This window comes from Nuphar pumila, chromosome 1 (assembly GCF_984573655.1).
Source record: "Nuphar pumila chromosome 1, dmNupPumi1.hap1.1, whole genome shotgun sequence".
Lineage (NCBI taxonomy): Eukaryota > Viridiplantae > Streptophyta > Magnoliopsida > Nymphaeales > Nymphaeaceae > Nuphar > Nuphar pumila.
Window position 1 is genome coordinate 22800879 of NC_143249.1, and position 15978 is coordinate 22816856.

General features: G+C 36.5%; 1 protein-coding gene across 1 annotated transcript in view; it reads left to right on the forward strand.

Annotated features, from left to right (window-relative positions):
• LOC149848324 (uncharacterized) overlaps positions 1-15148 on the forward strand; it is a 205873-nt gene extending 190725 nt beyond the window's left edge. Inside the window, exons 5-8 of the mRNA XM_090003992.1 lie at positions 13323-13423; positions 13847-13956; positions 14572-14667; positions 14760-15148. Of these exons, the coding sequence (XP_089860118.1) occupies positions 13323-13423; positions 13847-13956; positions 14572-14667; positions 14760-14858 (406 nt within the window). The 3' untranslated portion in view covers positions 14859-15148. The remainder of the gene's footprint in view (positions 1-13322; positions 13424-13846; positions 13957-14571; positions 14668-14759) is intronic.
• Positions 15149-15978: the final 830 nt, after the last annotated feature.

The window sequence follows — 15978 nt, forward strand, 5'->3', positions numbered from 1 at the left end:
CTGGGATAATCCTAAGGGTGAGACTCGTCACTGTCCTGCAGGGTTTGGCATCTGAGAAAAAGGAATGTCTGGTATAAAGCTGAAAAATTTGGGGTGTTTACATGCCATCTTCAACAAGATGGAATATGAAACTGAGTGACAAGATACGATGTTCATTTAGTTATTGTCCTTAAAGCCTTAACAATATAATGTTTGTGAGTTTTCACTAAACTTTAATTATCATTAGCGGACCTAGCGGTTCTCTCGTCTCCAACAAGGGCTATGTAATGGTCGGGGTAAAAAGATAAAACTACCCTTGAATTTGATTTCTATGTCGATGTATACATGGTGTTGTGATCAACACGAACAAGTTTGAAAATGTGGATGACACAATATGATATTAACCAACAAGAACATTGTTGGTGTAGGAAGACAAACCTACCCTTATGGTGGTGGTGTAAAAAGACAAACCTATCATTACATGAAAAATAACAAGTCATTCATAGTGCTATCTTCAACCATATAGAATATGAAAATGTGTGACAAGATACGATGATCAATTACTTATTATCCTTGTGACTTTAACTAAACGATGTTTGTGGGTTTTCACCAAATTTTAATTATAATTAGCGAATAGGCGGGTCTATCGTCTCCAACATGGAATTCATGATAGTGAGTGTAAAAAGACAAAACTATCCGTCGTAGATATCTATTTCGATGTATACAAGACATTGTTGTCAACAAGAACAAGTTTGAAAATGTGGATTACACGATATGATGTTAAGCAACACGTACGTTGATGATGAATATTGTTAGAGATTGATCACATGAAATCAGAGAAATTGAAAAAGTACACGATGGCAGGGTAAAAAGACAAACCTATTCGTGTATGACAAAACATTAACAAAGCTATTCATAATCCCATGTACAATAAGATGAGATATGAAAGTGTCATTGACATGGTACGACATTCAATTACTTATAACTTGAAACTTTAACAATGTAACGCATGTGGGTATTCATGATACTTTAATTTTGATGTGATCATTTCCTACGAGTACTTTTATTGCTGGGTAGTATGTAAAAGTGATAAATAACTAGTCTACACACCGGTGAGGTAAAAACACAAAATTACCCCCAAACTAAAAAAGGATGTTGATATTTATATGATGCCATGTTCAACAAGATAAAGTGTAGAAGTGTGAATGATTGGAGATGAAGTTCGAGAACAAGTATTTTGTTGATGGTTGGTGTTAGTGATTGACCGTGCGAAATGAGAGAAATAAGGTGGCAACACGAATGCAGGGTAGAAAGACAAACCTAACCCTATGTGAGAAAACAATGATAGGGTATTGATGATATCATCTTCAACAACACAAAATGTGAAATTGTGTTTTACAAGACATGATGTTCTATTGACGAAATGTGAAATTTGTGTGACAAGACACAATGTTCTGTTAGTTATAATCAGTGAAACTCAAACTACATAACAAATGCAGGTTTTTAACATACTTTAATTTGGTAGTGCCAATTGCATTTGGCTTTCAACTCGAACAAGTACTTTTAATATAAGTTTCATGAGAGAAGGATTTGCAGAAAGATATAAATACCACGTTAACATAGTGGTGGGATAGGCTGACAAAACTACCCCTGAAATGAGATATGTATGTTGTTGTATCTATTGGAGTCGTGTTCAACAAGATCATGTGGAAGTGTGAATCACAAGGTATGATGTTCAACGACTAGTACTCTCATGATAACTACAATAAGAGGCGGATCATATGAAATACGAAAAATAAGAGAGCTACACGATGGCAGGGTAAGATGACTAACCAATCTTTACGTTTGAAAACAAAAACACATTCATAATGCCATCTTTGAACCAACAAGATGAAATATGAAAGTGTGTGTGACAAGATACGATGTTCATTTGGTTATTGTCCTTAAAACTTTAACAATATAATGTTTGTGGGTTTTCTCTAAACTTTAATTATCATCAGCGAACCAAGCGGGTCTTTCTTCTCAAACAAGGGCTATGTGATGGTCGGCATAAAAAGACAAAACTACCCTTGAATTTAATTTCTATGTCAATGTATACGCGGTGTTGTGATCAACACAAACAAGTTTGAAAATGTGGATGACACAATACGATATTAACCAACAAGAACAATGGTGGTGTAGAAAGACAAACCTACCCTGATGGTGGTGGCGTAAAAATACAAACCTATCATTACATGAAAAAATAACAAGTCATTCATAGTGCTATCTTCAACCAGATGGAATATGAAAATGTGTGACAAGATACGATGATCAATTACTTATTATCCTTGCAACTTTAACTAAACGATGTTTATGGGTTGTCACCAAATTTTAATTATCGTTAGCAAACTGGGCGGTTGGGTCTATCGTTGTAACGACTCCAACTCATACCCATTGAAAATACGATTTTTTTTAAATCATTGTAGAAACATTTCTAGAGACACGGGGCCTTTATAGTTCGACTCACCATTGGATAACCCAACCAACCATAAGAGATCTTACATTTATCATCCATACCAAACTGAACCAAACTTTTATTGAATAATTAATGATAGTCTCGAAACAATTGCGTAAGGAAATTCAGAGTGCATAAACAATTAAATGTAAATGAAAAGTAAAGAAAAGTAGATTCACACTGTCCATCTGTGAAGGGGTCTAGCAAATGTGTATCACTTGTAGCTCTCCCAAAAAAGAGTTACTTCACTGATCCTCTACGACTGCAAAAAACCACAAAAATAGGGTGTCAAAAATCTGAGAAATTCTGCGTACGAATCCTTCTAATAAATTAAATGAGCATAAAGAATATAAATAAGAATTCATGCAATATTTTGCATGTATGTAATTATGACAAATTCATAATTTAATTAACTTTTTGTGCATTAGAGACAATTATTAAGAATGAGAGAACATTTAGTAAGTAACATGGATCACAATTTAAGCAATACAATCATTTGACATGAATTAGAGAACAACATTATACATTCACCAACATTTAACAATTATGGAAACAGGTAAACATGCATGATCCAATGCGTAGCAACAATATGCACGACTTTAGTGCAATGCTTGAGTGAATTATGACAACTTATTAGAATTTTCTTTTCATATGCATGTTCCTATTAAACGCACATAATTTAAGTTTCTCTTTTTACTTATCGTTGCCTGCGGATACACCAAACGAGTAAAATCTCTGAGGTCAAGTTATGTTCCCAGGGTTGCTTAACACAATTTGTATTTTATTACTGGGTTTCAAACTTAACCTTCGACACCAAGGACCACCAATCCACAAGTGCCACTTTTTTTGGTATACCAAAACAACAACTGTGTCTACACACCACTCCCAGGCAAAATGGTGGACTCTCTCTAAAACCCTAACTAGGAAAAAGAACCTTAATATCAGGTTCAGGGCCAACAACAATGCACATAAAGTTTTTTGTATTCTCGTAGTTTCTCTAAAACCGCCACTCCAAGAGTCCCGTACTTCGGATGAGACATCTTTGAAAGTAGATTGCACTGTTCTTTTATTTTTATTAAATTATTATTATCCCATGTCTTTAATTTGCAATTCAGCATGCAAACAAAGGCAACAACTCACATCTACCCCTGTGAGAGCCATCACAAGAATCTCGCTCATGGAAACACATAGAACAGTGCAATGTAGTGCAAAATATTAATGTGATTTTTGCAATGCATTTAAAATAAATAAAGAATGAGCAAATCAAAGCTTGGGGCTCATCAGGCCCATGATGATTTATTTCAATCATCGATGCACCATATGTAAAAACCATAACACTATGCCACATATAACATAATGTCAACATGCTTTCAATGCACATTCATGCATGCCAACATAACAATGTGCATGCAACAATAATAGACATATGCATTCTGATGCGCATCCATATATGTCAGTTTAACCATGTGTATGAGCCAACAATATTCATATGCATGTGCATGATTTTGCACATTCATGGTAAGTGTATGCTTCCATCCTATACTCATATTCATATCACATGCTTTCTCTCATTCATGATTCAATTTCATTAAACCTGTGAACATGCATACAATTATGTATATGCAAAACATATCCTTCTAAGTATGCACATGTTCATGAATACAGTCGTACATCACATTCGAACTAGGTATGACCGACTAGATGCAATCACACGGGTATCCCATTCTCTTGCATGCAATAAACCCACTTGAACTCGAGTACTAATCTAGGAATTCACAAATCAAACTTAATTATATTCAAGCTATACAGTTAGAGGTACTATGCATGATTAACTTGCAATTACATGCATTCAGAACATATATCACACCCACGATAGGGCATATTATACATTAAACCCTTAAGCCATTAGCAAATGATGCACATATGTATCTGCACCTTCAAAATGTAAGCATGGTAAACATGAAAAAGAAACTGAATGATGATGCATACTTAACAAAAAATAATTTGGTATTCATATATAATTTTTTTTTTGAATACCTTGCCCGGCCGACAAAGGGCTGGGCCTATGCAAGGACACGAGGACCTGGTAGGCCAACCAAAACTGGGTTCGGCTGGGCTACCAGCCAACCCAAATACGTATGCCCAGCCGACTAACAGTCAATTGGGTTTGCAAACCTGTTAACAAATTTTTTTTTTGTAACACCCACTTGCCCAGCCGAGTGGCTTATAGGGCTTGGCAGGCCCGATAGTCGGGCCTGTCAACCTAGTATGAAGGTTGTCCAGGTCTGGCCCAGTATGGCCAGACCACATAAAGGTATACATTTTTTTTTGAAAGAGGTACCAACCGATTCGGTCGACTGGGTTTGGCTCCAGCCCAGCCGAGCTTAGTCGACTGGGCCTAGCAGCCAATTCATAGGCCCAGACCAGGCCTGTGCTCGGTGCCAAGCCTAGCCGAGAGTTGTCAGACCTAGGTTGGCCTGGTCATAAATGCATGTTATTGATATTTTGTATATTTTTTTAATAAATGCATGTCTGTAGGCCTAATCATAAAAAAAATGCAGGTAAAGTTGTGCCCTTATAAAGGCGGGTTGGAGGAGGCTGATATAGTTATAGCGATGAAGGATATCACGAGTAAGGATATTTGGTTGCATAACATAAATGAAGTTGAGTGCCAAATGACCAACCAAGTTGTTCAGTAGTTTTGGTTTGTTCAGCAACCAACCAGTCACCCTCACGTAGTTGGCAAATTTGTATCACATGCCACAAAGTATTGGATGAAAGATTACCCCACGATATTCCTCTCCGAACTTCAAGATTGGCACGAGGGCAATGAAGACATCTACTTGCCATCCATAAAACATGCTACCAATGATGATTTTATAGCCATCCAACAAGTTTCATGTTCTTCAACGACAAACAGGGTCTTTCAGGAAGAGAAAAAAATTGGATAGAAAAACAAAAAATCGTAAGTGGATCAGAGGAGGGTTGACTCTTGCACTTGAAGAAATTTGCATGCTAAAGAATATGATATGTACTTAATTAGATATGATATATACTCAAGCTAGCCTTTTAAAGAACATAAATAAGGTCATCGAGGAGATACAATCACGGCAATCACAACATCCTCAACTGTAGCAATTCACTTTATTATTTTTTATTTTTTTGTATATATTCGAAGATTAACATTATAATTTATTGACTTATATATCATGTCATTTGAATGTTTCTATGAATGAATTTTTATATAAAGTCATGCGAATGTCATTGATTTGCATATAATGTCATTTGAATGTGTCTACGAATGAATTTTTATATAAAGTTATTAAAATGTCATTGATAAAAAATTTTTATGTATGAATTTTTATATAAGGTCATTTGAAAGCATTGTTGGATGATTTGTATATAATGTCATTGTTTAGATGATTAGATATTTTAAAATTCATTTGAATGCTTATTTGTCATTGTTTGTATGTTTTCAATCATACTATTTAAATGATTTGAATGATTAAACTAAAAGCAATGTTGAATATTTAAATGATTTGAATGTTTAAACTAGAAGCACTGTTAACTTATCTGTATATAATGTCATTGTTTATATATTTATATGTTTTCAAATCATTTAAATAATTTGAATGTCTATTTACTTATATTCATTGTTATTTGGGTTGTTATATGCAAAACTTCACTTAAACAACTGAAACCACTAAAATCGTAAATACTTTATAAATTCTCTTAAACATATGTCTACTTAAATCAGAACCACTAAAATTGCATATATCATACTTTTTCGCATATAATTCACAAATTTGCTTAAATATTTTTGCAAAAATTCTACTGATTCAAAAAAATTTGACTGTTTTGCAAAAATATTATTGTTTTACATAACCACGGAAACAACTAAAATCACAAATACCCAATTCATTTGCAAAACAAAAGGATTTTGGCGAATTAGTGGGATTGTCACAAATATATTTATGCAAAATTGTAAAATTCTATATGGAAGCGTATAATATATGCAATTTTAGTGGTTTCAATTTAAGTGGAGTTTCATAAATATATTTATGTAAAATCTGAAAGCATAAGATATTTGCAATTTTTGTGGTTTCAGTTTCCCCAAAAAATTGTAAATCAATTTGTGTGAGTTCATGAGGTCCGCATTAAAAAACCTGCGATTTTGGATTTAAGTGAGAGTTGGACTTAGCCAACGGATGATACGATTTTATTGCAATAAGGCCTCAATTCGCAGTTGCGAATGGTAATGAATATTGGGAGAATGGAAAAATTGCAAGGTTTTTAGGGACTTGGGCAATTATTTTTTTTTATTTTGAATTGAATATGAAGAGACCCACGATCATACTTATTTAAGATCTAACCCATATTTAGATATATCATACGCCGATCGATTCCAATATAATATGAGTTGGAACTTCAACATATTAAATGCGCACTTCAAACAACAGAAGTACAAAAATTAACTACAACAAAAAGCTATACACAAATGGGGCAGAACTAGAAAGTTTGTTAGCCTCAATCTTCACGCTCCCTTACATGGTGGTAAAGCCAAATGTGTAACGTATTATTACCAAAACTTGCAGTTAAATGCCTATTGTAATTAGAAAAAGTTGGGTGTATTTTGATTTCCAGATGCATCAAAATACTGGTTTTTTTCTTCACCACGACTCCAAATGATTTCCCAACTGATGAGAATTCTCCTTTTGGGAGCCATTCCAAACAATCTGCAATTCCAGGGCACCATTTTTTACTTTGCACCATCCACTTAATTGTATTGGGAATCCGGAGATAGTGACAATTCCTGGTTTGGCTACTGTCATGGTGATGTACTACTTTGGTAAATCTTAGGTTATGATACATAACTTTCTTGGTATTATCGAAAAGAAATTTGATGAGAGAAAACCATGGGTCAAACCCGAACTCTACCCTTTCTCCCCCTCAAAATTTTCATCTCACCTAATCAATGATGGCTGCTGCCGTTATGAAGAGAGACCCAATTTGATACAGAGTTTAGATATTAAGGATTCCCAAGCCTCCTTCATGTGGCTTGCCGACTTTTTCCCTACACACATAAAAATTGAATCTTGACTGCCTGTCTAGCGGGTAAGGCCTCACCCCAATACAACTCCCCTAGGGGTCTCTCTCTGTTTTATCTTTTGGCAGTATCTTCAGAATATCATCAAAATTTGCCACCATGATATGAATATGACCCAACTTTTAAACTTGTACTTATCATATATACCAACTTAGGTTGTGTTAAATTGAGTCAACCAATTGGGTTCATGGATCAGGTTGGTTTTCTAACAGCCCTCCTCATGAACATCAATAGAAGTAGCTGGATTGAATATGAAAGCAAAATATCAAGCAACAATTTCTCTCTACCATCTGCACGAAATTCTGGTTTGTTTTGGAATACCAAAAATGAAAGCTTTTATCAGAAAGGTTCCCACAACAAGGAGACCCACTGACAGCTCCTTCCAACCACGCGGAGCTGACAGCTCCTACAAACCACGCGGAGCGCCCGTTGGTCTGCATTGACAACTTAACACATGTTAGCAATCAACAACCTATATTTTTTAATATAGATATTTGCCTTTTTTTTACTGTTTGTGTTTTCTTTTTTTGCATGGTGGTGGCAATTGGGCATCATGCACGAGGGTTTTACCTAGTTTCACATATTTCCAATTGGTAGTTAGCTAACGAGACCAAGAGTGTTTAATATTTAAAACCCTAATCAACATAAGGGTATTTTTTAATAAAAAATCTGATTGCACCGATTGCATTCTTGATACAATAAATGTCATTCCCTTTGATGAAAGAACCTTTTTTGCTTTTAAACCACTTGAATTAATACATTCAAATGTAAGGATCAAATTTTTATTTGGATTCAAAACAACATTTTCTATTGGATCTATGTTTGGATTCACATTAAATCCAACCAGCTTGCACTTTTTATATATTAAAAATCTTATGTTTAACCATTTTCCTGTCTGATCCAGTATAACCTTATAAATCCATATCCAAATACAACTCAACTACATTGGATCTATTTTGGATTTAGAAAAATAGGGTTTTATTTATCAGATTAAACTGGGCATGCATGTTAACTACTAAAAATTGTTCATAGCCAGGGACTCTTTCTTTTTTATAGTCAAGCAGTTAATTTTTTTTTTTAAAAGCCCAGTCCTAGCCCAGCCCTGACTGCAGCAAATAGTTTGATTTGTCCATATGAAATAGATTTTTATTAATAATTGTAGCCATTTTTTATTTTATCTCAAAAAAAAATTTTTCGGGGGCGCTGCCCCCGAACCCCCCCGACTATCACACAAATAATTTTTTTTTTCCTACACCCCTGTTTGCCCCCCCCTCACATGAATCCTAGCTACGCCCTTGAAGCTGGGGGATAACTCCTTTGGGTTTTGAACCTGAGACGCCTTGGTTATGATACTGTGACCTAACCATTTAGCTGTTCTGTGATTCTTGCCAGATGTGGGCAGTATCACATCTTACATAATCAGATGTGTATACATTTAAAAATTATTCTTAAAGTTTTATAATGTTTTTCTTTTTAATGTAAAACTAGTATAAATATTTTTATTACTATATCAAAGAAAACTGAAAAAACAATAAATCAAAATGTACGGCTTAACCATTTAACAATCACACATTCAGTACCCTCTTAAAAGCGACATATAAACTCTACTCTAAAATTTAAATGAAATGAAAACGCTATATATCAAAGCAAACTTTAAAAAAAATCTGATTGCAATCAGTGCACGAGGGATTCTTGCACTCATTGGTAGTTAACTAACGCGACCAAGAGTGTTTAACATTTAAAACCCTAATCAACATAAGGGTATTTTTTACTTTAGCTAAGCCGCCACATCAAGTAACTTGAGATAATTTGTTTTTAAAAGTTGGGCAAAGCAGTGAGAAATTATCCTTTTATTAAGAAAAAAAAGTTGCAATCTCCGAGACCCGACCTTTTTTTCCCCACGCATTTAACAGGAGTTAATATTTAAAACATAAGGGTATTTTTTGTTTTAGTTAAGCCGCCTCATCAAGTAACTTGAGATAATTTCTTTTTAAAAGTTGGGCAAATCCGAGAGAAATTATCCTCTTATTAAGAAAAAAAGGTTGGAATCTCCAAGACCCGACCTTTTATCCATTTTCTCCCCACGCATTAAACATGTCTTCTCGAGATTCTTCCGATGAAAGAGCATTTTTTCAAAATCTCAAGATATTTTCTCTCGTCAACATTTTCCCGAGAACCAGGTTTGTGACTGTGCACATAGTAAACCTGGAATTTCTCGTGGTTTTATTGGACTACTGGTTAGGTTTTCATCTGGGTAGACCAGGTTCCCACACGATTGAGGATTCTTTAAGCTTAAGATAAAAAACCAGTGGAATACGAAGCTGTTGGCTTTGCGACGTGCTCTTTTCTATTCTAGCTAAATTACGAGCTATTTGATTTCAGCTGTAGTTGGATTTTTGTACATCAATTTTTTAGCAACTATACAAAAAAAAAATTCTCATACCTAGAGGAATGTCAAGGCCTTGGCTTCTTATCATAGTGACAAAAGTTAAAAATGGCAAAACATCCGCAGTAAAAAACTTAGGAGATTTTAAATTTTTTTCATAAATCTTGCATTTAAGGATAAACATTTCGAGGCTTTTCATGATAAATATATGTTAAAAACGTAAATATCATGATATTTGTCACAGTTTGAAAATATCACGAGATTTTTATAAATCTGACGATATTTGGCACAACTCTTCTTCCTTTTAGAAATTTAAAAGTTTTAATCCTTAGGCCTGCTAGCTGCCCGTCTTTAGTATGATTTTAGCACCTGAATCTATTAATGTGAGGATGTCTGACCATCCGCTCCATTCTTTCTCTCCCAGCACTCCTTCCTTTGAGAAACAACCCGCTTGTTTGAAGCTACCACTGTGTGTTCGAGGAACCAACGTTCCTGTTATAGTCCACTGATATTCACTTTGAGCCAGTACGGCTCCAACTGTTCAACCATCTTCACCGAGTTGCTGTATTGTTGTTTTCCGATTTACCTAGGACTTAAGAATCCGTTCCGAAGCAAGTGAGTGCCTTTCTTTTTTATCTGATCGAGATTCTTCCTTTCTTGCTCACTTGTTGGTTCAGAAGTTTCCATATTATCCATATAATCACCTGGAATGTTCTTTCCAAGCCTTGTCCCACCGCTTTTATCTTTGAATTTCTTTATGAACAACGACTGGATGTTACTTGACATGTTTCCTAATGGTCTCCATCTAACTCCGAACAAAGATGTTGATATCACACAAACGGCTTGGAAACTGAAAGCCTTTACTTTGGAGTCTTTCTTGGGTGAGCAAACGGTCTACAATTGCCCATCTCGATTGATGTGATAGCAGCTCGAGGGAGGGCCTTCTTAACCCAGATGCATCAAAATACTGGTTTTTTCTTCACCACGACTCCGAATGATTTCCCAGACTGACCTTACAGATGAGAATTCTCCAAACAATCTGCAATTCCAGGGGACCATTTTTGACTTTTCACCACCCTCTTAATTGTACTGGGAATCCGGAGATAGTGACAATTCCTGGTTTGGCTACTGTCATGGTGATGTACTGACTTTCTTGGTATTATCGAAAAGAAATTTGATAAAAGAACACCATGGGTCAAACCCTAACTCTACCTTTCTCCCCCTCAAAAGTTTCCATCTCACCTAATCAATGATGGCTGCTGCCGTTATGAAGAGGGGCCCAATTTGATGCAAAGTTTAGTTATTTGGGTTGGATAAGTTGGACTCATGTTACGGATTCCCAAGGGCCTCCTTCTTCATGTGGCTTGCTGACTTTTTCCCAACACTCATGAAAATTGAATCTTGGCTGCCTGTCTAGCGGCTAAGTCCTCACCCCCAAAACAACTCTCCTAGGGGTCTCTTTCTGTTTTCTCTTTTGGCAGTATCTTCAAAATATCATCAAAATTTGCCACCATGATATGAATATGACCCAACTTTTAAACTTGTACTTGGTCATATATACCAACTTAGGTTGTGTTAAATTGAGTCAACCAATTGGGTTCATAGGTCAGTTTGTTTTTTTGTTTTTTGCCGTGAACCTCGAAAGCAAAATATCAAGCAACAATTTCTCCCTACCATCTGCACCAAATTCGGGTTTGTTTTGGAATACCAAAAATGAAAGCTTTTATCAGAAAGGTTCCCACTACGCCACAAGGAGACCCACTGATAGCTCCTACCAACCACGCGGCCCGTTGGTCCATATTGACAACTTAACACATGTTAGCAATCAAGCACCTATATTTATTAACATAGATATTTGCCTTTTGTTTGTCTGTTTGTGTTTTCTTTTTTGCATGGTGGTCATGCACGAGGGATTCTTGCACTCATTGGTAGTTAACTAACTAGACCAAGAGTGTTTAATATTTAAAACATAAGGGTATTTTTCATTTTAGTTAGGCCGCCTCATCAACAACTAACTTGAGATAATTTCTTTTTAAAAGTTGGGCAAAGCAGAGAGAAATTATCCTCTTATTAAGAAAAAAAAAGTTGGAATCTAAGAGACCCGCCCTTTTATCCATTTTTCCCCCACGCATTAAACAGGTATTAATTGAGAACTATGGGTGTGTACCGTATTTGAACTGAAGGGGAAAAGTATTGTTGGGACAAGTTTGTCTCCTGCCTTTGGTTTTAAAGGGACATGCCAGTCTCACCTAGGGCTGGTAAATGAGCTGAACTAGCTAAGCTTGAGCACATTCTTGTGGCGACCCCAGCCAAGTTGGACCTCATAATGAGCCCTAGTTAAACATACAGCGTTTGAGCTGACTTGATTATAGAAAAAACCAGTGGAATACGAACCTGTTGGCTTTCCAACGTGTTTCACTCTTTTGGTGTCAAAGCAGCCATCCAAGCATTGACTAGGGGCGTCAACTGTTCGGGTTTACCCTAACGCAACCCATCCAATTATGGGACCGGACCCGAGTCCCGATTAAGACCCATATTTTGTCAATGTAAAAATGATAAAAATATTATCGGTCTGGTTCATGTAGTTCTTATTTCTCTTATGGAGGGTCCAATTATTCTCAGGTCCGAACCCCATTCCATACCTGAAAATCTCATTGAGATCCAAACTTGGATTTGCATTTAACACACAAAATCCAGGTGCTAGTTAGATGCTTGTTCAGTCAACAAAAAATTTTGGAAATCGCAAATTCGCACATTCCGAGAAGGAGGCTGCCTGGAAGGAAAGGCTGTGAATAAGGCTATAAATTGATGCAATTAGACACAAAGGAACCCAACTTGGTGATAGAAGATGGAAGCCATAACCAAGTTCAGCTATGGAGCTTTCCGCCCCTTCTACCCTTCCATTACCACAATGCCTTCTGGCTCAAATTCAACCACTCTGCTTAGGGTTCCATCAACAACCAAGTTGCCATCTCAAAGACTGCTTAGTCTGACACCTCCTCGCAGCTTACTCCTTAACAAGGATCCTTGCAGTCTCCTCCAAAACAAAGAAGAGCAAAATGGATCATGGTACTTCCCTCTTACTACAACTATGATCCTCGCTAAGGGATGTAAATGTGTCGGAACCAGGTCGGATCTAGGCATACTGAGTCTGAGTTAATCGCATCTGCCCTAATCGGATTCTGATTTTGACTCAGACTCGGAAGAGGATGGTGGTATGCACTTCATGTACACAGCCCGGTACGGCTTGTCATCCAGGCAAATTGGCGAGTGGGCCGGCTGGGCTTGGCTGGCCCATTGCCAGGCCTAATAACAGGAGGATCAAAGAGTACTAATTTGGGATTTGACTTCTTCAGTGTGCAGGGCTGTCACGATGTTGAGCTTCAAGTTCGTGATTATGAATTGGACCAATATGGAGTTGTTAATAATGCCATATATTCCCATTACCTTGAACATGGTGAGACTGAAATGGTTTTGTTTTTGTTTCTAGTTTGGTTTTAACCATTTTTGAGCTACAGTACTGATGGATTCACCAAAATGTAACCCTGTATTTGGCTTCAGAAAAATGAGAATCAAAGGAAGAATATAAACCAATCATCATGATTTGATTTTATTGAGACGGCATTCATAGGTTTACATGTAGACACTCACAAGCATCATGATTTTGATTTTCAAGCGCACCACTGGCAATATTCTTCTTTAACATACTGTTCATCATTTTTTACCAGCTCTAATTATTTCATATTGCTGATGGAAATAAGAATTGCCTGCCAATTGTGAAACATGTGTTTCAAGATTGATTTCTCAAATTTTTTGTTTTTCTTTGATGGTTGAATGCATACATTAGTTAAAGGTCCCCTACATTCCCTATGTGTTTTAGGTTATACAGATGTGTTTGTCAGAGTTGGCCTCGATATCGATGGATTGAAGTCTGAAGGCCATGCAGCTGCAACACACAAGCTGTCTCTCAAGTTTATCACTCCTTTACAGGTAAGTAGTTAGCCATTCAATTACTGTAGAAAGTAGACACAGAGTTCGTCGCCAAACATTTAACAAGGTGTTCAGCCCTATCTACTGGGAAGCAGATCAGGTCATGCTGAAAATGAGCGTTTTTGCTCATGCTGACATCGTGGCCATCCGATTTGCATTTTAAAAAGCTCAAAAGTCAACAAAACCACGTGGCATTCATCCAAAATGCAAACAGACGGCCACGATGTCCTCATGAGCAAAAACGCTCATTTTCAGCATGACCTGATCTGCTTCCTATCTACTGGTGCTAGATAGCGGCTGCCCCCGGGGAGAACACTAATAAAGTTCTTGGCCCTTTTAAGAGAAAGAGAGGGGGCAGAACACTCTGCTTCTGCTTCCCGCCTATCCCCCTAACGAAAAGGGGGCAAACACTTATAAAGTGCTTGCCCAGAGGCGTGATTTGGACCATTACTGTTTCAATATTTCCACTCAATGAAATAAGTAGGGGTCAATATCATTTTTTGTTTATTTTGTGTGATGCACAATAAATTACTAGTTTCAATTTATATAAGATAGATAGATAAAGGGTTTCTTCCATGATGCTAAGAAGTTTACACTTTGTAATTGTGGATGCAGCGTGGAGATAGGTTTGTCCTCAGACTGAAAATTTCCAAAGTTTCTACCACACGTCTGTTTTTCGATTTCTTCATTTTCAAGCTTCCAAATCAAGAGGTGACTATCACAATTGACAGTAAGATGAAATCATGTCAATTCGATGAAAGAAAATGAAAAAATTGCTGACTTTTTGCTTTTTAAATTCTCAGCTAGTCTTGGAAGGAAGTTCAATAATTGCTTGGATTGATAGAAACAACCATCCTTCACGTATTCCATCGGAAGTAAAATTGAAGTTGCAGTCCGTTTGATGCTACTCTTGTACACATTGTCGTGCATAGATGCATGTTTATGCTAGAGGTCATCAATACAACATCCACAAAAGCAAAATTCCCTATTGTCAATCATCAATAAATCAATGCTAGACTCATTCCCATTCCTTACAATTCCTAGCGCAGTTCCAAAAAACAGGGCATGCTTGTTGAGTGTAATTCTCGTGGGAAAATGCTGAGCTGTCATCCCTTTTTCTTCCTTTGCTACTATGAGTGAAACAAACATCAAATTATCATGGTAGGAAAATGCCGTGCTGGCATAAGTGGGTCCTACCACTTTTCTTGTGCAAATCCTTTCATACCTCCCCACCTATGAAAGCTTTCTCTATTAGCGTTCTTAAAACATAATCAAAATGTAAATGCACGAATACATACCGGTAGACGCCATGGATGAAATGAGCACTGGTGCAGGTGCACGGTGTTCTCCTTAGCTTATTGATGCTCACGATGAGCCCAGGCCATCAAGTTGATGGTGAGTAGGACCCTAAATCCAAATGAGAGAAAGATGACACCTTGGTTGCTCTCATCAAGCAATTATGCTTCAATTTATAATGAGAGGAGGGTTGGGGTGCATTTATATATGTGAACTCTTCACATTCATGTAACCGTCTCTCTACTATATTTTCACTAATGCCTTCATTAGTACCTTATGTCAAACTATGTCACTCAAGGTTGGACCCGATCTGAAATGTTCAACATTCTCCCACTTAACCCATTGACACGAAAAGGCATAAAATCAAGGTTCTTTATCGTTATCTTGATCCAATTTTTATCTGGGTTCACATGCTATCCGATATCACAAGAATGAACAATATGACTCATGGATATGAACACCTCTTTATGAAATGTCATATTTTCATGCACTGCAATATAATTCATAATTTCTTTTCAGTGCTTTAGGATGTTAAGATTATCTTTATGAATATATTGGTCTCTAACACATTCTATTGGTCATTTAATATTGTTATTATGTTATTCTCTCTACTTAAATGAGAGATCCTTTATGCAGAATCAATAATACACAAAGTTATAGAGAATCAATTTAGTTTCACAAATGTGATCACATATAACCATAATGTATTGTTATACATCAAAAGAA